General features: G+C 37.1%; 1 protein-coding gene across 2 annotated transcripts; it reads right to left on the minus strand.

The window, feature by feature from the left end:
* Positions 1-66: 66 nt before the first annotated feature.
* LOC149816489 (Glycine cleavage T-protein family) lies at positions 67-26,004 on the minus strand. 2 transcript variants are annotated; one of them, XM_089987859.1, is made up of 12 exons: positions 25,418-26,004; positions 25,192-25,293; positions 23,026-23,059; positions 13,620-13,693; positions 13,464-13,529; positions 13,226-13,290; positions 4,667-4,754; positions 4,492-4,557; positions 2,424-2,586; positions 789-872; positions 506-633; positions 67-411 (listed from the first exon to the last, which is right to left on the minus strand). In XM_089987859.1, exons 1-12 carry the CDS (start codon positions 25,640-25,642, stop codon positions 238-240), a joined length of 1,269 nt encoding a protein of 422 aa, XP_089843985.1. In that variant the 5' UTR covers positions 25,643-26,004; the 3' UTR covers positions 67-237. The 2 variants fall into 2 exon arrangements, with proteins under 2 accessions (XP_089843985.1, XP_089843984.1); XM_089987858.1 differs by having other exon boundaries at positions 506-636; positions 25,418-26,001.
* Positions 26,005-26,316: the final 312 nt, after the last annotated feature.

Below are 26,316 nucleotides of genomic sequence, written 5' to 3' on the forward strand. Positions count from 1 at the left end.
AAATTTTATAAAGACATGTTTCTTGCATTTCAGAGAGCTCATCACATGCATGACATGACTTTCAAGTGTATAGTAAGGTACCATAAACATCTGAACTGAAATTTGAGTCTCTTCTTATATACATGTACATGAAAGGTTTAATAACCTGATATTTTCTGCAGCCCTAGGGATATCTAGAAAGATGTGTGCGGTGCCTTCAAGCTTGATTCCAGTATCATGTTTTATAATGCAAGGCACTTAAATAACACTTTTCTGAGGTTGTTCGATCAAGAAAGGAACATTAACAAGTGTTCCTACAGCATCTCCTATAACCACCTCTAGACCGGCATAGCATGCCTGCTTCTTAACATAGCCAAGCCCAACGTGCTTGGGTTCTGTGCTTCCAGCTGAATAACTTGTGAGCTTCCCGACCTGTTGTATTGGTTCATAAAGGCGTGTCCTGGCTTCAACCACTACAACTGAAACTAAAGAGAAGCACAGAAAAAAATGGAATGCTGAAAGCTACCTTTTTGCCATTCACTGTGATGGCACATCCTGGCTCTGCTGGGCCATCCAAATGAATTCCCCATAGTTTCTGTTTAACTCCATCATAAGTAACAAGCCTAGCAATGGTCTCCTGTCCTTTATAGCATCCTTCGATGAAAATAAAGCCAATATTAGTTTTGCCTCCTGTACCTAGCAATGGTCTCTCTCTCTCTCTCTCTCTCTCACACACACACACACACAAAAAAAAAAAAAAACACATGCACAACTGCACACACACAATGCAAGACAATGAGAATGAACACCTTTGTTTAAAGAAACAGCTTTCCAGAGACAAGCTTCAAGGACATTGAATTCATCTGTGAGTTCTTTTCCTGGAGCTGGACGTCCTGCATCAGTCAAATAGTATTGTAAATTCTCTCAAACCATGTAATTTTTCAGTTAATATTGCTCATTTGGGGATATGATATCGAGGGAAGACACTGCACACATGATTTGTGCACCTCTTTTTTTTTCTTTCCAAGGATCGTCAAATACCATTTCATTGTAGGCTGTCATAAGGTGAAAAGAACAGGTGCAATATGATTGCACAAATATTTGTGCATTAAGCACCAGATCACCCTCCATCTTGGGGGGGACAGACCTGTCAGTTATGGGGCCCAAGGCCTGATGGAGGGCGATCAGGTGCTTAATGCACAAAATTTGTGCAATGTGATTGCACCAGATCCGGACATTGTCATAACTATACAATCCAATTAGTTCAAGTAAATTTCACATATATATTCGTCTGATGATGGCATGTATGACTCATTTTGAACGTCTCTAAACCAAATTGTTTGCAGTGGACAGAACAATATATTGATCTGCCATTAGAAACTTATGCCTGACCAACATCGTAAAACTTGGACAATAAGATGCACTAGAGAGAAGTAATATACATTAATAAAAATGAAAAAATCAACATAGACTAGCACTTCTTAGTTGACATGAAAAAGTCACTTCTTAACATAAAGTAATTGGTCCCTCCCAGCTTAGAGTGTGGATAGTCAATGGAGAGTTAAGTTTTCAATGTCTTGTTGCATTTGAAATCCAACCTTACAAATGGGATTCTATAGTTTATTTAATAGAAAGCGTGTATTAGATTTGCAACTTCTTGTAAGGCTAGGGGTCTATAACTCACAGCCCTGAGTTCTTTCTTTATTTTGCTTAAATAAAATCAAGTGTACTTTCTCTCAAAAAAAAGATTTGCATCTAAATTTTACAACAAAAAGTTTGTTTTCTCATTGAAATGCTTTGATAACAAGGAACGAGAAACAGACCCGCAGGTTTAGATTAAAGCATAAGCGAGCTACAATATTTAAAAAAAACTGTCCATTCATCCGTACACACCCTAAGCTTCTCTCTCTCACCCCCAAAGATGCATTTTAGCATAGTTCATTATTAGAAAACACACTTTAAATTGAGTTGTTTAGACAAACCTAATTTTTTCCAATCAGGAATTTTGGGGAATTGTAGACAGTCAATTCTTGAATATCTTAAAACACCTGTTTTCAGAGTCCAATCACATGATCCAAAACATGTTTTTAAATAAATAAAATATGTAGACCATATCTGTATAAAAAAAATGTTAAAAGGCCAAGGGAATCTACTAGGTAGTATAGCATTAATGATGTGTGTGTTGATGTATAAAATTGTCATATAAACCTCAGTATATTAAGTTTTCAGGCACCATCTAGCGCCACCCATCAAGAATAGTTCAGTCAAAACAAAGCCTAAATATGTCCCAGCAAAGCTCCTGCAAAAGGGCATGCTCCTGCCAGCTTTTTGTCTTGATAAAGATGAATTGAGATGGAGGATTTCAACTAGGCCAGAAATAGGAAACGTATTTGCTGCCCCGTACGCAAAGTATACAAGATTATGGCATGAGAGAGAGAGAGAACCTTTGAGCACTCTTAATCTTTCCCACCCTTTAGTGCCCATAGGGACTGCACCAAGGTTTAGAAGAGCCTTCCAGACTGGTTCGGCATTGGCTGGTGAAAGTAAAAGGGAATAACCTTCTGATAAGACGCTTCCAACACCCACAGTAACAGGCATCTTGTTCACCTATTGATAGGGTGGAATGTGATTGTGCTTCCATGGAAGGGAAAACAAAGACAAAAAACTCAATGGCTAAATGAAATCTAATAAAATATTTGATTCAATTGAAAAGTTTCACCATTTCTAGGTTCATTAATCTATAATTATGGGCAATCAAACATAAGTATACGTGGTGAAAATAAGAGGTCACTCATTTGCAGAAAGATGATTACTGGCTTCTTAGCAAAAATATTATAATGAAAGACCAGAAGGTAAAAACTCCAAAAATTTGAAAAAAGAATGTGAAGTAACAAAGCTAAATGGCCCTACAAATAACGTTATAAAGAAGTCATTGAAGCTTGCAAATGATGTGGTGCATCATAACAATGAAACAGAAATATAAATTAACAAAAATAACTCCTTGAGGCTGTTGTCACTGAACTGCTTGAGAAAATGCATTAGAACAAGAAGATGTCAACAAAACAAATGAATTCATCTCAAAAAAAGAAGAATGACCCAAAGGATATTTTTTTGCTATCCTCAAATTATTGCTGTTCAGAGTGCAAAGTGTCTCAATTATGCTCCTTTACAGTGTCATACCTTAAAATATGAGCAACCCCTGTCTAAAGGTGTCACACATGTCAACAAAGAGACTATATACTATCTAATCTGTGTGCCAACTCAACTTCAAGTAGACGGAAGAATCTCGAGATCCTTTATCTCAAAATAGCTTAATCTGTTAACTATAGTCAGGCACGCTATAAGTTATCCAGACACAGTTATTAGCATTTATCTAATAAAAATTTGTTCCAATGGAAAGCAATAAGGAAACACAAACTTAAAGGCTGCAAGTAATTCCAGTATTAGTATCATAAGTGCTGAATTTCTCAATGAATGGTGTTTTTGGTGCCCTCACAGAATGGGAAAATCATGTCATGAATGGGATGCTGTGTCATATACACTATCAGCCAGTATATCGAGATTAAAAAGAAAAGGAAGAAAAAAGCATGAGTAGGCGAAAGCACCATCGGACCAGTAAACATGGAACCACACCATTGAGGGGCTTGATTTGAAAATACAACCATGAGTCAGAAATCATTTTCCTTTATCAAAAGAAGAGCATGTTGTTGAGCAAGTAATGTGCATGTAAATCAACAATCAAGTGTAATAGGAATAGACATAGTCATGCAAGAGAGCCCATGTCTATATCCTTCATGAAAAAAGCACTGATTAGATCCATTCCAGATAAAATCCGTTGGCACAGAAAAGAAACAATAACAAGGCTTCAATAATCATAATTCCACATCAAAATATGTCTATAAAAATATGAACCCTTGGCAAAGCCATATATCTTTCAAGGATCCCATCAAATTTTACTATGGAGACCCAAATTTCATCAACATTGCATCTTCTAGCCAGAAAAAGAGTAAAGTTCAACTATAATTCAAGATAAGGATGAAAATTGATATACTCATAAGGTTGATGTTTCAACAGAAACTAAGAACCTTATTTGAAGCTATTAAGGAGTTGGTGAGTTATTGCAAGACCATTAGTTTGATGCAGATACTGTCAGCAAAATGTGACAGGAAACAGATTAGATTGGAGGTGAAAATGGATGAGAAAAAATCTTATATAAGTGTAGCAACCGGATCAACTGCCATATCAGAAGTCACAATCCTGGCACAAAAGGTGATCCCGTATCCATACATTCAGGTTGAGACCAATGCAAAGATGAATGATCAGGAACAAGGATAGTTAAGAAATACAGAGTAGTGACATTATGAAATAACACATCACATATAGAATTCCTAACACAGGAAAAGCATTGTGTCAAAGGCACGAGATTATCAAAAAATGATTACAGCAACATAATATGAACAAGTACAAGCTTTCAAAGGGTAACATTCCAATGAATGCCTCTCTGATACTTACACTATAATGGTGATGTGTACCATACGGTTTTCCAATAAGCTCACTGAGATTCAAGTCTTTTATTACCTTCATTCACATAAAAAAAACATATAGGTAATAGTAAACTTCATATTTATTTGTTCCAAAGCCAAATATATGGAAAACAAGAGGACTAAAATGCAAAAGAGAATCTCACTTGACTGCTTTTAGGCCCCATGAGAGTGAAGAAACATGTGTCTTTCGTAAGGTCCTGAAGTTCTACTCTATCGGAAAAAAATATATACCTATTTCCATACATGAAGCAAAAATAAAAAACAGAAGAAATCCTGACCATCTAAATCATACAAGTCAATTAATAGCAAATGCACTTGTTTTTTGAACTGTTTGGGTCCGGGTGGTATCTGAAGCCAAGATCCCTCAGTTAAGATGCCACTAAATCATTCAACTGTTACACTCAGTCCCAGTACTTCAAATTCATGTGCACTAATCAACTTTATAATATTATAATACAATCAATTTTTTCAACAAGAGATGCTCATAAACTGCTGATGGGAATGAAGCAACAAGGCTTTGAAAGCACATATTGCAAATCGAAATGCATGTGTGAATCTTCATCCAATACACGAAACACAATATTCACATCATAAAGCCTCAAACGAGCATTAAACTATAATAAGGGCTAGTATTGATAGTTAATGTCAATTTTGATTTGAATATTAAACAAAGTTACCAAACATGTATCGCATAGACAGGCAGATATTGCCATAGCATCAAGTCATCAACCTTCATATCTGGCCATAAACCATTGGTTGAAGTGGCATAACAGAGACAAACCATAGAATTGGTCTATCAAGGGCCCCTACTATGACATCAGATATCACACTAATATGGCCTTCATACAAAAAATAATCAATATGAAAGGACAAATTCACATATGCTTATGGAACCAACTGATACTGAAGAATCAGCAGGCTTAGGCAGTAGTGATGATTAAACCTCTTTGTTCATTCAACTTTTTTCCATTTTCCAAAATTTTATTGAACATTAGGGCATGGTAGATCACCCTGATAATTTGTGAAACATAACTAAGACAGCTTAAAATGCCTTTCAGAAAGTTACATTACTTGAACCATAATGGCTATAATTTTGAAAACCGATCTTATAGCAAAGCACTGAAATATTTCCAACACATCCATACTGAAAATTTGCATTCTCTGGCAGTAATACTACATCCAACATGCTTTCATATTTTGGTTTTTTCCCACTTTTCATGAACCAAGAAATACATCAAACAAATTTCCTCAGAGAATGACATCAACAACAAGAACCAAATGGTAGATTTTTCAAAAATCTTGATAATGTTTTAATCTAAGAAAAATAAGAGTTCAAAATTTGGAAAAGAATCCTTCTTTATGAAGAATATACTTGCACACTGTAAAAGCTTCCATAAATCAACGTTGATAACAATGGAAAATCAAAAACTCAGAATAACCTGTGACAAACCCTCAATTAGTATAAATTGTTCAAAGCAAGCCTTTCACGTATTGGTTAAGCGATGATTTAGGAAAACACAAAAAAGACTAAAGAATTGACTAGGCTTCGACTTTCATCAATCTAGAGGACACTGAACAAAGGAATAGAAAGGAAGAGGAAGAATGAATGAAGAAAAAAGGAAGAGAAAAGAAAGCATAAACAAGAAAAAAAGGGGGGGAAATGAAGGGAAAAGAAAGAAGGATGGAGACAAAAAGGAAAAAATAACAAAGAAAGGATGGAAGAAAGAAGAGAAAAAAAGGAAATGAACAAGGAAAGAGGGGAGAAGGAAAGAAGGAACGGCAATGGAAGGTAAAAAAAGCTAGGAAAAGGGCAACTTTTTAAAACATTACATGGATAAAGGGGGTGAACAAGTGGGAAAAGTCATAAATTCATTTTGCTAACACGCATACTCAGACTTAAGTTCATTTTCCATCATTTACAAGAGAAAGCTACTGCTGTAGCAAGTCATCAACCAAAAGAAAGCCACCTGCACCAGCAATGACCATGAAGGGGAACACATGAAAAATGGGCAAATTCACTACCATCATCACTGTTTGGTACTCTAATTAACATGCATAATGATAATGTTAATATGCATCTCCTGTGGAACCATTGCTATAGAATGCTAGGTTAAAGCACCACCGGTCGTGAATCCAAGTATAACTACTAAATGGACAAGCATCCAAGTACAAACATGAATTGCATAACATGGAAAGGAATGTTTTCTACACACCAATAATTAAGTTAGACGATCTAAATTCTTCTTAAGCAATAGTCATAAACATTAAATGTGCACACTTATGTGATGTCACTGATGTGGGTAGTTTGGTAAAGGGTCTTGTACTGGTGTCAACAAGGGTAGGGTATGGGTGCGGTCAGAGTTTAGTCACCTGTATTGTTAAAGGTAATTTCTCGGCTAGGGTATTTCTCGGAAAGATTTTCAAAAGTTGATAAATCTCAGGAATATCTCAGGACTTAAAAAAATTGAAAAAATATAAATAACAACAAAAAAGATAAGAAAATAATAAGTTTTGCATTATTTTTCTTCCACAATATAAAAAAACATGTTTTAAAGGTTTAAAATATAAAAGAAACAAAAAAATATGCAAACTTAAAATAAATAAAAAGAGTTTTTTCCCAAAAATATCACGATATTATCGTCATAATATCACAATATTTTGTCTTTGGCGATATTTTGAAAATATCACAATATATTCCCGATATTATCGGCTACTTTGAAATAGCCAATAATATGGCGATGTTTTCAATATATCGGCGATATCAGTGACAGTGGGTCAGAAAAATCTTGGGTCTGACCCAACCCAGATTCAAACCAAACTCACAAAAGTTTTAACTTTTAAATGGGTGACATTATTTAAAAATATTTTTACTGATTTGTAGAAAATGCTATCTTTTTATTTATTTTTTCCTCAAAGTTTTACCTGATTTTGCAAAATAAATTTGATGGATTTTGGACATTTTGGTTTGTTCTATTCCATGCTGTACACGTATAAGAGCATTAACCTCATAAATGTTTTTCTTTTAGGATTTTTGACACACACACACATATATATCATAGTCACAAATATCTATCTCAACTATATCTAGGTAAGGAAAATTCTCGGGATATTATAGGTTTTTGGTTGAATATCAGAAAATTCTCAAAAAATAAAAACTTAGAAAAAAGTTGAAAAATAAGAAAAAAAATGCATGCTAATCAAAGAAGCAATAAAACGCGAATATGAATATAAATAAGAAAAAAATACGCTAAGCAAAGAAACAATAAAACATGAATATAAATTCTCAAGATTTTCCTGATATTATCATGATAAATTTAACATCCAATATTTTCAGAATATCATGAAATTTTCCTATAAAATCGTTTTTTTGATTTTACAATGATAATTTCAAGATATTTTGAAAATATTGCCAATATTTGATTGTGATATATATATCATAGTCACAAATATCGGCGATATTTTTAAAATATCATGAAATTATCACTGTAAATTCAGCAAACGATAATATAGATAAAATATTGCAATATCTTGAAAATATCATCAATTTGATAATATCACGAATCCATGATATTATCACAATATTTTCAAGATATTATCACAATATTATCAATTAGTTTTACTATTTTTATTTATTTTTTACATTTTAAATGTTTTTCTTTTTCTTTTACATTTTTTACTTATTCTGTTTTAAGCCCCGAGATTTATCACCAAACCTAATAATATCACGAGAAATAGCCTGGCCAAGATATAGCCAATACTGATATTTGTGACTATGATATATATATATAGCCCAATCTTTTGGAAGGGCCATAATTTTGTGATGTTTTGAAAATATTGGCAATATATGTGACTATGATATCTATATATGTCTATAATATATATAAAGCCCAATCTTTTGGAAGGGCCCTCACTTCAAAGTGATTGAACCCCCTACTTCTCCACCAATAAAAAGTTATGACACCTTATTTAAAGCATGTGCCCTCTCTCTCATGCAGTTGAACGGGTTTTGTACTAGTATGTGTGTGTCTAACAGAGTTGGAGCAGAAAGCGATTCGGGAAGAGGAAGTGGGAAGCGAGAAGCACGAGACGACTTAAAAGTGAACCAGGAATCTTCTCGAAAGCGAGAAGAAAAGCGACCTAAAAAGCGAACCAAAAGCGACCTAGGAAGTGAGAAGGAAGCGAAAAAAAGAGAAAAAAGAAAGAAAAACAAAAATGAAAAACAAAAAAAAAAGAAAAAAGGAGAAGCGAGCTTCCCTTAAATGAGCGTGCTTCCCATTTTTTTTGGCGCTTACCAACACATTTCAGAACTGCCATGTTTCGCGCTTCCAAAACTCGCTTCCCTATGTTTTATGGTGCTTTTGGTAACCCTGGTGTATATCATAGTCACATATATCGATATCGACTATATCTCGACGAGGCTACTTCTCACGATATTATAGGTTTGGTGATAAATCACGAGGCTTAAACAAATAAAAAATATATAAAAATAACAAAAATAAGTAAGAAAACAATATGTTTAGATAATAAAATACATATATAATGAAATAAATAAGTAAAAAATACAAAATAAAGAAGAAAACACGTTTAAGATGTAAAAAATAAATAAAACAACAATAATTGATAATATAGTGATATTATCAAAGTCGCGATATTTTGAAAATATTATCAATATTTGTGACTATGGTGTGTGTGTGTGTATATATATATATATATATCATAATCACAAATATCATTCTCGACTATGGAATATCTCAAGAGATTTTTTAAAAAAATTATTTTCCTCAAGAAAACCTTGGAAAAATATCGGTTTATTAAAAATACTACAAATAAAAAAACATTAAAATATTGAAAAGAATTTTTAAACAAATAAAGAACAATGTATGAATGGTAGGATGTTACATTTTTTCCTAATACAAGGTATGATGTTACCTTGTTAAACATACTTTGAATGTACACCTTATTAAGTCGCCATTGAGCTCATCCACAAAATAGTCCCATATAGAGGAGGGCAATGGAAGCCGGCCCCTCCTCTTTCTATTTAGGAAGGCCTCTTGAGAATGCCAACTTTATGATTACATAGATCTGCCCACGTGAACCCCTTTTGAGGGATTTTTGAAAAGCATTTAATGGTGTATGAGTTGGTAATGGGCTAATGTACAGGTAGGACCTTGCTAACAATAAATATTCTTTGCTTTTTCATTTGTCATCTTGTATGTCCCGATAATATCACAGGTTTTTTCATAATAGTCAAGATTTTAAAAATCTCGTGATAATATCATGATTATCACAGTTTTTGAAAAACACATGATAATATCACAAGATTTTCAAAATCTCAATGATATTTGTGACTGATATATATATAGAGAGAGAGAGAGATGTATGTAGCTTCCACGCCATTTAGCTCCAAGACCATCCCAAACCCCTTTAAAAAACATGCTTGCATATGTTTTTTGCTTAATCTAAACTCAAAGATTTAATCTCTATGGTTTAATCCCTATGGTTTACTTAGTAGAAAACATGCAAGTAGAAGACACATTAATTTGAACCATTAAACATGCCTTTAATCTCGATGATATTTGAACTTCGTTGGGCCGCTGATCGAGAGCGCAAGTATTATTTGAGCATGCCTGTATATGGCATCCGGATCAAGGAATTCTATCCTGGCTGAGTCCTATTTGAGTAGACCTGTATATGGTGTTCCCCCTCTTTATGGTCCATTTGCTTTGGTCAAATGTGGCATTAGCAATCAAAACAAGAATATGAAAGGTGTGATTGCGGGTCACAAGGTCAGTCTTATGAGTAAGTAACCTTCACAGGATTCAAGGAAGAAACATTCTCAAGTGCAAATCACATTCAAAACGTGCACTTTCTCATGTTCTATTAAATATGAAAAAAGCACTACCAATGTGAGTTGCAATCACAGGAAATTGAGAAAATCCAAGAATGACAGGGTGTTGCAAACTAGACAGTTTGCAAGAACTCCTTGTTCTTTTTATAGGAAAGGAGGTTTAAGATAGGGCATGTGTGGTGAAAGGCTTCTTTCTTCTCCGGATTTCACCAATGTAAATTGTGTTGATTAGAAATATATACCATTATGATTAAAACAAGCAGACTTTTTTATTTTTTATTATATCTGTTCACCCTTTCCACCACCACCATCCCTCCTTTAACGTCAAAAGGACCAGAAATGCTATAAATAAGGTGCAAAACAAGTTTCTAGAGAAACCGTTTCTAAAACATTTAAGAAATGCCAAAAAGTTCATGGGAAACGTGTTTCTCACACTACAGGCCATGTGTTTCTAACTAACTGAGCTGTGATTTAATCTCGACGATATTCGAACTTCATTGAGGCGCTGATCGCGCACGTGATCAGCAGCGCAATTTTTTTGCACTAAAAAGGCCTTTAGCGGTTGTCACAACTGTGCTGAAGGCATTACAGGCAAAACACAAAATGCCTGTAAGGCCTTTAGTTTCAGTTGAGATCGCCACTAAAGTCCCTTTTTGTGGAATATTTTTGCCGCTGATCAGTGGCGGACATTCGTTTGACCTCTTGTCCGATGATGGGCCGTTAGACATTACGCCCACCTGGCCATCTCTCTCTCTCTCTCTCTCTCTCTCTCTCTCTCTCTCTCTCTCTCTCTCTCTCTCTATATATATATATATATATATATATATATATATATATAATGATAAGGTGCTCCCGGAGTACCTACTCCCACCTAATAGAAGCTTTAGATTTTCAAATTTCTTAAACTTTTTTTGTTGATCCCTATAGATATGACCTATAAGAATTATTTAGTAAAAACAAGTTTTGGATCATGTGATTATAGCATACATGTATTTTTTAAGACCTTTAAAAATCATCGGCTAACAATGTATCAAAATTTTGGACTTAAAAATCCTATTTTTATGTCCAAAAAGCATGATCCAAAGCATGATTCCTATTAAATAAACTATGTTGAGTACATCCATAAGGTTTAATTGAGAAGATACAACCTACAACCATGATATCTAGTACATGAGAATAGGTAATCCCAGAGCACTGTAGCATTAGTCATATATATATATATATATAGGGAAGGGCGCAACATCGGACACCCTTCCCGTCTGACCAGCGTTGGATGTGCACGATCAAGGGCGTGCGCATTGTGTAAAAAAAACTTTTAGCGGTGTTTACACTAGTGCTAAAGGCCTCATAACTGTGAGCCTTTTAATTGCAAATGCAACTAAAGGGTTTTTTGCGAAAAAAAAAATCTGCAGCTGATCCCACAATTTGTCTGAGTAACGTCTCCCATCCTTATATATATATCCTTACTGTTGTACCCATACTTTTAGAACAGTCACCCGTATCGTTCTCTGAAAATTTTCCCTTGGAGTTTCCTAGGAGTTTTTTAAGTGATTTTTCTCACAAGAATCTCAAAGGTTTTAAAAATTATAAAAATAATAAGAAAAATAAGAAAATCATAGGTTTTGTATTATCTTTCTTGCAAAATATAAAGAAATAAGTTTAAAAAGTTTTTAAAATACAAAAAAAAAAAACTATAAAAACTAAACTTAAATTTTATAAAAATGAGATTTTTTTCAAAAATATCATGATAATGTCACAATATTTTGAATGTTGAAAATATTTTGTCGATATTATCAGCTTACCTTAAATTGTAGATAAAATAGAGATATTTTCAAAATATCAACGACATTGGTAACTATGTTTTAGAAGTTCATGTGCCGTACCTTACATGCCCATACCTGCAACCATATCTATGTGCACACCAATTGTGGTGCATAGCATGAACTTAAATCATCTTGGCAAACGTTGCTGAGCTATCTTAGGTACAATTTGTCCTTCAAGAGCCATGTGTGATTCGCTGTACTTTAACTATTATGCATTTTCCTATACTTCACCTATTCCCTGAAATAATCGGTGATTTTCATCTAACCTTGATTAGAAAGTACAACTATAACCTGTCACATGGGTGTGGATACGGGAACGGGTGCGACACAGGTGCTGAGCAATTTCAAACATTTTGGAGACGGGGACACGGCTATATATATATAAGATCCAACCCCAATACCGTCTTGGATCTGGGTCGGGTCTGGATCCGGACCCAACCCAAGTCCAAATTAATTTTAATAAATAGACAAAAAATAGACTCGGTCAAAGTTGACCAAGTCCAAAATGTGGACGGACTCGGACCCGGTGCCTTGACCGAGTCCAACACTTCGTTGATCGTGTCCATCCTGTGTCCGAAGCCGCACCCGTGTCGGAGCGTGTCGACGCGGGTGCGTTGACCTTTTAGCCGAGTCCATGTGACTTAGACTATAACTTGCGATAATTTGAGCACAGGTCCAGTTGCTAAAATCAATAAGATACTGAGCACATGAATTTAAACAGACACCTTGTCTGGAGAAAATTGCAACAAATGCGGCTAATGTCAAAAGTAAAAGAAGCACTTCAATAAGATATGCATTACACACTGAGTGATCTCTGATGCAAAACAAACACTCCAACTTCCAACGGTGTTCTTATGAATTGGTGAACCAGCATTGAATCAACAAAAATAAGTGTAGATATCCAACTTAGCATACCAGATTTTATTGTTTTACAAATTGAAACCATGTCCTCTTCCTTTATCAGAATATATAAACAGATCAATTCACATGGAATGTTGAAGAGATACTGATTTAACAAAGCAGTAGCATACCTGTTCAGCATGTTAATGATGCTGCTACATGTTACTGATGAAACAAATAGCAATACAGCATGTTTCTGTGAACAAAAAAGCGCAATGTGATGTCATTTAGCACAGTTTAAGAACAAAAGGATATTAACTCAATGAGCATTCCGGAAAATCAGGAAGCATTCCTGAAAATCAGGAAAAGATGAAGTGTCCGCTTCTTATTACAAAGTCCAGAATAAATCAAAAGAGCAGCAACACTCACCATAATCCATGCATGTCCAATATCAATGGTGCGTGCTGTTGGCGTTACAAAAACAGTGTCACATCCCTGCATCCTTTGAATAACAGTCTTGTCAATAAACAAGTCATAGAAAACAAAAAATTTGTTTTAAAATTAAATCTTTATAATAGTTCTCACTTGTCCTTCACCAAGGGACTGAAAATCAGCAGTACTTTGATTGTGTAAAAAGTTAATACGGTCTTCTCCAGTCACTACATTTTGTTTCAACATAGGTCAAATCAGCAGAAAAAAAAAAGTAATGTTTATGTATCCCCGAAGATCAAGAGCTCCAAGAAAAGATGTATGAGCATAAATCCCACAAGGAACAAAGCATACAAAGGAACTATGTGATTCACTCAAGAAGGTGACCTGTATCTGCTAGACATATTCGTCTGCGGGTGGATCTGTCATTTTGCACCAGTGGTAGATCTGTATTTTGTGATCTGGTGTTCCAGCATGGCATCATTGTAATGTCAATCAAATGACATGTTTGTGATATTGACCATGTAACATGGGTACTTCTACCTTCAAACTTAGCTCATTTTATACATCTTATGGTCCAATGAATGTGTAGCCTATTCTCAATATCAAGTGTCTACTATTGATTATATATTTATATATAATTGTTGATCATTATTTGTTAGTTAACTACATGCTTTAGTCTTTTAGTTTATAATTGATAGTCCATAACTTCATATCTGTAGCATTTTGTGAAATGTAGCATAATTACAAATTTTTGGACATGTGTGTGCACACATGTACAAATACTCATCCCACATACCCATCTTTTTAGAAATTTCAATGTCATAGAATATACCTGCACCATATCTATGTCACAAAATATCAATTACATATCATGTGTGATATTTTGTAACATTCAGGAACGCTAAGCAAGGGTGGGGAGGCGGGAACGACTAGCTCCCGTTTAGTAAAATTTAAAACTTATACCCTAACATAATATTAATCAGTTTAACAGAAATGTCACGCATACTCTCCTGGATGATCTCTCTGTCACAGGTTCAACTCCTTTTGTCTTTTGCATCACCTTGCCACATCATCCTGTCGATTCATTTAATTCATTATCATCCATTTATGTCCTATTTTTTATCCTTCAACGACTGGCAGAATGTTGTCTTCCTATTTCAGTGGCTTCTACTGCACGTCATCCTCAGACTCATTTGAAACTGTGGCAGTGACACAAGATGACAAGCTTGCAAAGAGAACATGATGCCATTCAAGGAGCAAATTTAGGAAGCAACCTTAAGATAACCTGACCAAAAAGTAGTTAGCATAGAACTACTGATTTTGAGGCTCTAGAATCTCATGGAAATTTTTAGACTTTAATGAGAGGAATTATAAACTTGATCTCCTCGAGCTTCTCAATGATGGTGAATTCTGTAGCTTTAATTGCCATACACTATGATAACATTTGTGGATATTGGTGAATCATGCATCCATTATGCTCATGGGGAGAATCCTTACGTGCGCTACAGACCATCTGGATGGGGCATTGTAAGAGCTCAGCTCCATCATGGAATTAGAGGACAGTTGTTAATACCAGTTGAGTCCCGAAGACCTACCAGAAAATGAAGAGTGATAGCAAGGTTGCAACCAGATAAAAGGAAGTGGAGGTTGCAGGAGAAGGCGGAACACAAAGAGTGAAAGGAGATTTTTTTTAATTCGTCAGCTGTCCAGAAGTTAGGTGCAATTTCACCAAGAGCAAATACATGAAGATGTTGGGGGCATTTGGATATAAGGCACATTGGTGGTAAAATGAATCCAATTTAACGAGGTTCCCTAGAAGTTTGAACATGATAATTAAGGTACCATGGACCCAACAAATTTCCAAGAAATCTATTTACCACTACAAGTGGTAACTCTAGACATCATTAAAGAAAAATAATTGCACCCTTAACATCATAATACACGTTCAATCATTTCAACCAAATAATTAAAAAGAAAAAATAATGGCACTCTTAACATCATAATACACTTTCAATCATTTCATTCAAATAATTAAGGGTGTGTTTGGATAATTTGGAGGAGAATTATCACAGAAAAGTGAATTCCGAATCTAAAGAATTATCAAGGAGGGTTCTCAATCTAAAGATTTCTAGCATTTGGATAATTTGAACACTCATTCCTTATCTTTGAGAATTCATATTATTTTTTTATTTCATCATGGAATTGATGTGAGAGTTTTTATTCTTTTGGAATAAGATTGCCAAAAAGAAGGTATACTAGAAGGAACAAATGGATCATAATCAGTTATTTTGGATCTATACATTATTAAATTGGACTTGATCCAATCTAATTAGGACCGAAGCATCCCTCCATCGGTCCCAGAACAAGCAAGCTTTCAGCCGGCCTAAAAATGTTAGCTATAGCCGCCTACTTATAGTATAACGCAAGTCTCTCTCTCTCTCTCTCTCTCTCTCTCTCTCTCTCTCTCTCTCTCTCTCTCTCTCTCTCTCTCTCTCTCTCTCTCTCTCTCTATATATATATATATATATATATATATATATCAAGAGAGAGAGAGAGACGCCTACCACTTTCTGGCTAAATAGCAATGGTTGCGCGCATATCAATCATCGTGCAAGCTCATTGTTACGTAAAAAGGGCCTTTAGCAAGCGCATTGCTAAAGGTTCTTTTACAGGGCACGTGCAGCTACACACACGCACATTGGTGTAGGGGATTTGATTATATGAATGGATCCTAAACAAAAGATTCAAATGTGCATTCTGGATCAGATTCAGATTACTTTTGGATCCAAATCTTATTTTTACTGGATCTATATTTGGTTTCAAATCTGATCCATTTACATGTTTATATGTAACAAACTTATATTTGTGTCATTTTCATGGATTCATGTTAATATTTTTTTATCTCATTGGATACTATTCAGATCCATGTTTGGATCTGACTTTATGGTATACATTTTAGACTAGGTGCAAACAGATTGGATATGGTCAGATATCCAATCCGAGTATGACATATTTTTGGATATGGATCTTCTATGTCAAATTTGAATATGGATTTGGGTCGGATTTGGATCACTTTCAGATTTGGTTTGAATTCAAATCAGATTACTTTTGGATTCAAATTGGATCCAAATCTTATTTTTACTGGATCTATATTTGGTTTCAAATCTGATCCATTTGCATGTTTATATGTAAAAAGCTTATATTTTTGTCATTTTCATGGATTCATGTTAATATTTTTTTTATCTCATTGGATACCAGTCAGATCCATGTTTGGATCTGACTTTATGGTATACATTTGAGACTGGGTGCAAACGAATCAGATATCCAATCTGAGTATGACATATTTTTGGATATGGATCTTCCAAGTAAAATTTGAATGTGGATTTGGATCACTTTCAGATTTGGTTTGGATGCAAATCAGCATTCTAAGTCAGATCTGGAGTTGACCCAAATGTAAATTTTACATGTAAATAACTTTTTTTGTCCGAATTTTTTCGGGATCCAGTATTACCACAAGTATTTCGGATTTGTATTCAATCTAGCCACTTCAGATCTGATTCGGATCTACTGTTTGAATTTTGGATTTGATTCAGATCTGGAAGGATCCAGCTCGAATCTGACCCGTTTGCACCCCATTGGATCTAACATGATAGACCCATATCTTACTCCTTTTACATCTTAACAGAGAGTGTAATAAACAAAAAAATTATTGGCTTGGATTCGGGTCGGATCCAGACCCTGACACGACCCTGACCCAATTGAAGCACCGCCTCCCTCGGGTCTTCTGTAGACAGCGAGGCACGGGGTTTCAAACACGAACCCCCCCCCCCCTCATCGTCTCTCTCCCGATTCCCTGCACCACCTCTCGCCCTCTCGTCTCTTCCTGACTCTCTCTCTCTCTCGTCTGATGCCGCCATCGGCGACCACCTTTCTCCGGCGAGCTAGCTCAGAGCCCTCCACCGCCAGCACTGTCGTTGCGGCCGACGCCGGCAACCCCTGGTACGCCGCCTCCTACTTTTTCTCCCTTTTTATTTTCTTCTCCCTTCGTCGACTGACAGGGGCAAAAGCCCCTGCCGATTGGCCTGTTACGGCAGGGGAGGGACCGAGCCCTCCTCCCTGCCTCCTGTTACGACAGAGGAGGGGCTCGCCCCCCCCCCCTCCTCTCTGTTCCCTCTGGCACGGCAGAGGAGGGGATCGCCCCCCTCCTCTCTGTTCCCTCTGTTTGGCAGGGGAGGGGCACGACCCCTCCCTGCTTCTGTTACGTCAGGGGAGGGGTCGAGCCCCTCCTCCCTGCTCCCTATTAGGCAAGGGAGGGGCTGAGCCCCCTCCTTGCTTCGTGTTACGGTAGGGGAGGGGCTGAGCCCCCTCCCTGCTCTTTGTTTTGAGCAGGGGAGGGGGTCAAGCCTCCTCCCAGCTCGTTGTTACAATTGAATTAAGTTCAATTAACTAAAAATTGATCATTAAATAAATATATATAGAGAAATATATATATTTATATGAGTACACATTTAACTCAAGGATGCAGTTTTGCGATCCTTGTCCTTTACCTTGCCATTGCGCATCGCGCAAAGGTTCTGCATTGCACTCCTGCTTACAGTCTTTACTTTGTTGTCGCGCATCATGCAAAGGTTTTGTGTTGCACTCCTGCTTACAGTCTTTACTTTGCCATCGGGCTTTGCACCAAGCTCATGTTTTTGCTTATGTGTTGTTTCTGCCTTGCTATTGCAGATGGCGTGCATGTTCTTGCTCTTTGCATATGCCTTAAAGGCATCCTCGTGGAGGATGCAAAGGGCATTTATCACTCTTCCTCTTGCGACAAGAGTTCAGTCGAGAGTTGGCGATACACCTTCGTCTAAGGAGAGGATCGCAAGGATCCTGGCTCTTCGTGTGCGCAGTCCTGCAGAGTCGACTTGAGATTTTAGGGAGCTGCGCACAAGCATCAAAAACTGCTCCAAATCGAAGCATTTGGAAGGATGTGACTGACTGGTTCTGGTCGCCTTTTTGGCATATCTCGAGTGATCCCGAATTGGGGGTTCGAGCAAACTTCTTAGCGGGTGTTCTGTTGAAAAACTCGTATCCCGTCTACCGAGGCCAGTATCGAGTCATGTGAGACATGTAGATACCCCGATAGCGAATGTGATTCGAGATAATCACATGCATAATGTTGGCACAAGGTTCTGTTGTTTCAAAAGATAAAATAAAGTTAATAAACTTTACATCTTTGTGAAACACTCCTGCTGAAGCTTTTATTGAAGAGTAATACCCCCTTCATCGTAAAGTACTTGTAGTCGTGCACGACACGTCTAGTACTGCGATGATCGAATGAGACGGTCGTGCAACCTCGGATAGTGCTAAATGCACAATGTTGTAATCACATAAATGGCCTCACATTCGCCTTCACAGGCAAGATGCTCGAGTGGTTTAAAGACCACAGCATAGGATGGGTCATTAGTTAAGCAACCCCTAACACACCCATTCGCTTCTGGTTGTTCTGTCAAGGGAGAGAACAAAGCGGTACAAAACTCCAATGGACAGGTTGTTAACAACCACCCCACAGGCAATGATTTGGCCTCCCCAATCATTGGAGTTAAGGAGAAAGGGGCTACATTAGTTAGCTCAACACTTCTGCAGAAGTTGGATGCATCCGTGTGACTGCCTCCTTTGAGGAATCCTCTCTCGGCTAATGTCGGCCCTTTAGGAGCGGACTCAACTAGCTATTCGGGTTATTGAAAATACATAAAATAACAGACGCCCGAACTAGTCTCAGTTGTTTCTACGTTTTGCGTGCACGTACCCGCAGGCCAGTAATATTGAAACATAAAGTCTGTTCACATTGGTTGATCGCTTACTTGCTCAATAATTCAGTATGTTACTCTTTGAGTTGTGCACGTCTGTCAAGGCGTTACGGAGTAATAAGGAGTTTCTCATATTAGTTAAATGCTTATAATAATAGCATTATGTCAGTTGCTACATATTAGCATGTGACTTGCTTTACCCCTTGGTCGAACTGCTTAATGCTTATTGTAGTGTAGCACTTGTTGGCTTGCATCTCTTATGATTGATGTGATTGCATACAACTCGTAATCTACGAACTGGTAGCAACTAGGATTGATGTGGCCGCTTGTCTTATAAGTTGCTTACATATTGTAATATAATTGTTACCGTATGATTGCTTATGAATGGCTTGTGATGTAATGGTTTATGCCTTACGATTAATTTAATTACTTGTTGATGGGCTGAGCCATTTTATGGTAATTGTATGTTTTACGAGTGCTTGTCTTATTCAGTTGTTTTGTTTAGCTGTCAGATAGAGTTAGTTACTCTTCGCCTATAGAATCAACTGGATTGCCATATCTGTGTGTTCTCATGTGTCGTTTACGCATGCTTTGAGGTTCCATTTGAGGATTGCAATATTCCTTGTGGCAATAAGAGTGATACGATGCATATTGCTAATATACATGCTTGTGCTTATATTGTGGCTACTGACCCCAAGAGCGGTCAACTGTTCGAAGCAGTCGATTGTATAGATGCGTGTATCACTGAGTATGGTATCTGTCGAGGACCTGATCTCCAAAGAATTATCTGCGAGGGCGTGTATGAGAAAGACCAGGTACCCGACTAGAGTGGTAGAATCTCTGTGAGGATGTACACTGTCCACAAACGGGTAGCCGCAAAGACAGTGAACTCCTGTGAGGAAGTGTATGGTCCAAGACTGGGTATACCATCTAGGGCGGAATTCCTTGTGAGGTTATACATTTCCCAGACCAGGTGATATGGCGTTGATCTTGTTGTTTGTATTAGTGGCTATCAACCATGAGAGCGGTCATTTGTGTTGATGCGTGTATCGCAATGAGTTTCATTGGATATGGCATTTGTTGGGGACCAATTTCCCAAAGGTTTCACTATGGGGGTATGTATGATCAAGATCAGGTGACCCGGCTAGAGTGGGAGATTCTCTGTGAGGATGTACACTGTCCACGAACGGGTAGCCGTGAAAACAGTGAACTCTTGTGAGGAAATATATGGTCCAAGATCAGGTATACCCTCTAGGGCAGTAATTCCTTGTGAGGTTGTACATTTCCCAGATCGGGTAATTCGGCTAGAGCGATAAAATCTCTATGAGGATATACACTGTCCCACGAACGGGTAGCCGCAAAGACGGTGAACTCCTGTGAGGAAGTGTATGGTCGAAGACCAAGTAAACCCTCTAGGGCAGAAATTCCTTATCAGGTCATATTTTTCGGACCGAGCGATCCGATGTGGATCTTGTGTTTTTGCTTACCATAAAAAGTTATGGTGAGTTGTGATGATCTTCTGAGATTGTTTGTGATAGCCAACTATGAATACATAGTTTCGACTTTCTATTTTAGCATGATTACATACATGACTCATATGTGAGAATCCGATAGTTAGCGATTTGAGATAGTGATCATGTTTTGGACCTTCTACGGAAGGGTGACCTTTTCTGAGAAAGTATGACGCCTTAGTGAGTCATAATCGGTAACAGGTGGTCGCGTAAGGCCTTGAGAGATGAAAATAGTTTATGGTTGTTCAGGATATACTGATTCAATGCAGAGACCTCGTTCTAGGAACAAGAACAAGCTAGTTGCATGGTGGTTCACACCCTACGATCAATTGAATCGTATGCTGCATTTGTCAGTTGCACTGCTTCCTTGCTTTGAATTACTTACTCGCTTGCATTACTTACGCATTAGTACTGCTTACTTACCGTTTGCACTGCTTACTTGTCGTGCACTGCTTACCTGTTTAACTGCATATCTACTTTAAACTGCTTAGCATACTGAATTAAATGTACTTAATTCAGTTTCCTGTAGTCTCTCTCGTGCACCTACTAGTTTTTCGCGAAAACAACTCATTCTATGGGTACAGGTGATGATTAGGTACACTACGGGCGATGACGCGATTGCAAGATAACTTCAAGGTTTCTTCTTCCTGCTCTTAGCTCACGTCCTGGACGTTTTGGGTTTGTAATGGATTTTCCTTGGGATATCCGAATCTTGTGAGTTTTGGTTCTTTAAGCTAACGTGTCCAAAGTTGTCAGCTTGCCTTATGATTTATCAAAAGAAAAAATTTCCGCTGATTTCATAGGATATTTTTAGTCTCTTGCCTGTTTTTTCTGAAAAGGTTCGCAAGTTTGAAATTTGGGGCGTTACAGAGAGAGATGAGGAGGTGGAGGAAGAGAGGAGGCAGAGAAGAAGGTGGGGGAGAAGTGAAGAGATGGAGGTGGAGGAGGCGATAGAGGTGGACAAAGGGGGGAAAAAGGAGGAGGAGAATAGCAAAGAAGGTGGTGGTAGAATAGGAGGAGGGAGGGTAGAGAGTGAGAGTGATGATCCGGAGGGAGGGTAGAGAGTGAGAGTGATGATCCGGAGGGAGGGGTAGATCAGGAGGGTGGGAGAATGACAGAGGAAGGAGCGCTCCCAATAGATAGAGAATTAGAGTTCCCACCTAATGAGGTGGGAACTCTAAATAGGGAATTCTAGAATTTTAGAATTCATTTCCTTAAAACAATAATGGCATCCAAACAAGAGAAACATGTCCTTTGAGTAATGTGAATTCTCATTCATGAGAATTCACATGAATCCAAACGCACCCTAAAATGTGAAGTGCAGGGAATTCCTGTTACCAAGGATTCTCCCACCTAAGCATCCGAATAGGCATGAAGTTCCTTTGTGAACCTAAAGCTTAATTTATCTCAATCAACCTTCCAGTTTTTTGTTTATGTCAGCTCAAACTTAAGATAAACAGCGGAGTATGGAAGCTTTAACCTTTTTAAACATATTTACAACTGGAACCTTAGAACACAATTTATTTGTCTATATTATAATGGCAGGCCCGAGCTTAGTCCATGACCCATCACCAAGTTCAATATCTTTACTCCAATTTTGGTCCATAAGCTGCCTATGCGCCTTTCCTGATTTGATAGCCTTGGAGATCACAATGGTATAAACTAAATGATAGAATAGATTCACTGTAACACAGCTCATCATGAACGTCTGTCCTCCAGGAGTTGTGTTACAATCAACACAAGCAAATTCTACTATAAATAAAGATAGCAAATATGCCAATATCTAGCATGTATATGTTGATAATCTTAAATTCGGAAGCATTCCCTTTCCCTTGTTTCTCGTTTTCCTTAAATCCCATCTATTAATTTTGTTAGCTTCTAATAGCATAACTTCTTATCCACATGAACCAATTACAAATATCGTGTTTACATCCCACACCTAGTAACTATACAAGTGGACATTCATGCACGATTAACGTCAAGTATAAAAAATGTGTGTAACAACAACAAATGAGTAGATCAAGCTACCGAATTTGCACTTAGAAATCTTTCACAAATTTTTATATCAAGATCTATGTTTTAAAATTTTGTTGATCCAAAAGCCATTTTAAAGCCATATATGCATTCACATCTGACAACAAATGTAACAATAAATAACATTTCACAAGCCACAGGAAAGAGAAAGAGAGCCTTTTCAAGCTTATAAGGTGATAATGCATACAGAGGTACCAAAATCACAATAAAAAAACATACCTCGAATCCGACCAAAATGGGAAAGATCAGCAACCTTGAATTCCAGGGGAAAATTTTTTTAATTAGTAGATAACCTAGTAAAAGGATATGTTCACTAATTCAAGAAAAAACTTGGGCAGCAGCAACAAGCAAGATTGAATAGCACTTTACAATCATACTAATTGCTTTCGAATGACAAACATTGTAAGACATCACCTAAAAAGTGCATCTTGACTAAGCATGACAAATAATCAAATTCCATGATCCTACTACAATAAATAACCCAAGATTTTGGCAAGCAAATGGCAAGAAATGCAACTTATGGAGAAAAAACAGAAGACACTTGCATGTCTACACTAAGAATCACACAATATTAACATAAAATGTTACCCCCTACAATTAAAATATATATCATCAAAGGTATGCTTGAACGGGTGATCTACGTGGCAAGGACAATTAGTTCCTTAACTTATGAAACAATATCTGGTGTATTACCAAGCCAACTTCAACGTTCTCTTCTTTGTGACCATGACAAAAACAAATGTGTGTGTGTGTGCACAAGTGTGTATACAGTAATTGGTCTATCCTCCAATTTGATTATAGACTGGTATGCATTTTTTGATGTTCCATTGCATGTTTTATAAATCAAACCTTACAAATATGATATATATTTATTATGTTTAGAAAGGCTTAGAATATAAGAATCCACAGTATGTCCTTCACCAAAACTTCACAATGAAAAAGTTGAGTTTTTTCATCAAAACAATTCAAACCAAAACATTTTTTCTAGTAGACAAGCGATAACAAACACATCTACATAATCAGATTAAGCGGAAAAAAAATACATATATATATATACATAAGTTAAATATTTACACTAATCAAGGTATGGAATAATCGAGCTTGAAATCATAGGTGCAAGCTGTATCAACTCAACCTAACCTTAAAGATGTGCTTAGTATGGCTTATTTGCTAAAGATTGGACATTGTTCACGTCTTTTCAATGTATCATGATGTTTTGGTACAACATGGGTTATTGATTTTTGAAGCCCTTGAAAACCCTACTTAGATGTTATCAAAGATTACCTTAATCCACCCTCTTGAATGAAAAATGTGTAACAAGTCACTCCTTTGGTAGAAAGATGTAGAAGACCTCTCCCTCTTGCAAGAAATAGCCCGCAAGACATCGTCAAACTCTCTAGAGTGTGTGTGCCACCCTCAAGATTTCGAAGAAATTGTTTAAACTGGGCCTAAAGAGCCTTTTGAATGTTATGAAAGAAAAATAAATGGTGTAACTTAAGTTGAGCCTATAAGGCTCATACAATACACCTTGTATCATACTGTATTGTGTGGTATTAGGTGTATTGTATCGTATGATATATACCTGATATGCATACAATACACACCTGCATACAATATGTTACGATACTTTCAACATGGCATCAAACAATAAGAAACCTACAAGTAACTAATTTTGGTTCAATTTCCTTAAATAAACAATCATGTATTCCTTCATTTCCTTCACAGATCAAATGTAGGAAAGCCAATCTCGCCAAAGTTTCCATGACTATAACAACAATACACAAACTACAACTTCGTGTAGCAATCTAAAGATATTATCCACCCCACGTGTTCTGTTGTATCATCTATCATCATTGCACTCAACAGATATGCAGTCTAAATAGATGCTTGATATTAATGCATTGCATTCTGAACCAGTTCCTTTCACAATATTTCATACATCTACAATTTGTTACAATGCAATAATTTTTTGAACATTTTACGACCAAAAATACAAAAGAAAAAAATGAATGGAAAAGATGAACATAATATAAAGGCCGTAACTTAATATAGTGGCCCAAAAACTACTAGTCTCCCCTATGATGTTTTGTATACCAATAATAGTTAAAGTCGATGGTCGGTATTACACCATTGCATTCTTAGCCCATTTCTTCAATGACATTCCAGATATTTTTATTGCATTGGGCTACAAGTCGTACGCCCGGTACTATTGAGATAAATGAATGAACAAACACATGCATGCACACACCAATGCAGAAATATACTAAACAACAATCAACTCAACAAACAGGATATATAAATCTCATAAGACTGACAGTAATTAGGATGAGAGAGCGAGAGAGATTCAAACATAAAAACAGTATCAGAAGGACAAAGAAGGCGCACCGCGACGCCTTCTTCCACTGCTTTCATCGCCAGTTCATCGTTCCCAAAGGTCTCGACAGTCCCATCTTCTAAGGTTTTAGCTCCAAATGCGGCCATTGCATCCTAAAGACACTCCCAAACAACCTCAGTTAACAAACTGAACTTCGCCACGAAAAAACGAAGAGAAACCACTAAAAAAGAAGAAAGCCAGACGATAAGGCCATTCGACCGATCGATCGACAAAAACCTGCAGATCATGGTCGATGGGTGGGGGAAGAACATCCAACGGCGAAGCGCCAACTCGCGTCGACCGCGTTGCTCGGTTCGAAAAACCTAGGTCGATCCTGGCATTGGGCACAAAACTCATCGCAGGAATCCTACATTTCCCAGGTTTCATCGAATTCCTCCGAATTGAAACCACGACATATTGCGAGAAACGCAAGCTTGAGCAAACACAAGAGCTCGCCGCCATCAAACTATTCTTTCAAAAACAAATTCAGGAAAAAAGGGAAAAGGAACGAACGAAAGGAAGAAAAACAGAAAAGTCTGTATTGCTTCCTCTATCACAACCCTATTGATGATCAATTTCTACAGAGATCCCAACAAAATAAGAAGAGCGGAATACAGAAAAAAAAAACCAAGCAAACGAAAACAAAGAGAAGGAGGAGGAGGGAATGTAACAGAAAAGCCAAACTTGCAAACTACGGGAAGAGGAGGGTTTGCAAGCATTATGTTCTGTGCATTGTTGTGGGAGAGAGCGGGGCCGACTGTGGCTCTGCACCTTGAAGCAACGCAAGCCACAATCTTTTCACTCTTTCTCTCTCTCCGCAACGAAAACGCCGCAGCCCTAAAGGCAGCTTTATACTTGCGTTTCCCTATGCCCTAGTAGTGTCAACGGGTCTGGTTTGGTTCGGACCTAGGTGGAACCAGACTTGAATCAGATTTTCGGGTATGGTATCGAGTCTAGATCCAGGTTTAATCGAGTCCACTATAAGAAAAACCATACCCAGACCCGATAAGAACTACATGAATCAAACCTGGACCATACCTGGTAAAACCATATTTTTTATCATTTTTACATTAAAAATTTGTAGGTCTTAACTGGAACTCGGTTTGGGTCCGGGTCTAGTATAAAATTTTACAAAG

Source organism: Nuphar pumila, chromosome 14, assembly GCF_984573655.1.
Source record: "Nuphar pumila chromosome 14, dmNupPumi1.hap1.1, whole genome shotgun sequence".
Lineage (NCBI taxonomy): Eukaryota > Viridiplantae > Streptophyta > Magnoliopsida > Nymphaeales > Nymphaeaceae > Nuphar > Nuphar pumila.

Excerpts from the sequence above, each read along its gene's own strand:
- LOC149816489 (XM_089987858.1), bottom strand. The coding sequence starts at position 25,642 with ATGGCGGCGAGCTCTTGTGTTTGCTCAAGCTTGCGTTTCTCGCAATAT. Across the intron at positions 13,694-23,025 it reads CCATTTTGGTCGGATTCGAG|TGACTGGAGAAGACCGTATT; the intron begins GTATGTTTTTTT and ends AACAAAATGTAG. Across the intron at positions 13,291-13,463 it reads TTGGACATGCATGGATTATG|AAACATGCTGTATTGCTATT; the intron begins GTGAGTGTTGCT and ends TTTTGTTCACAG.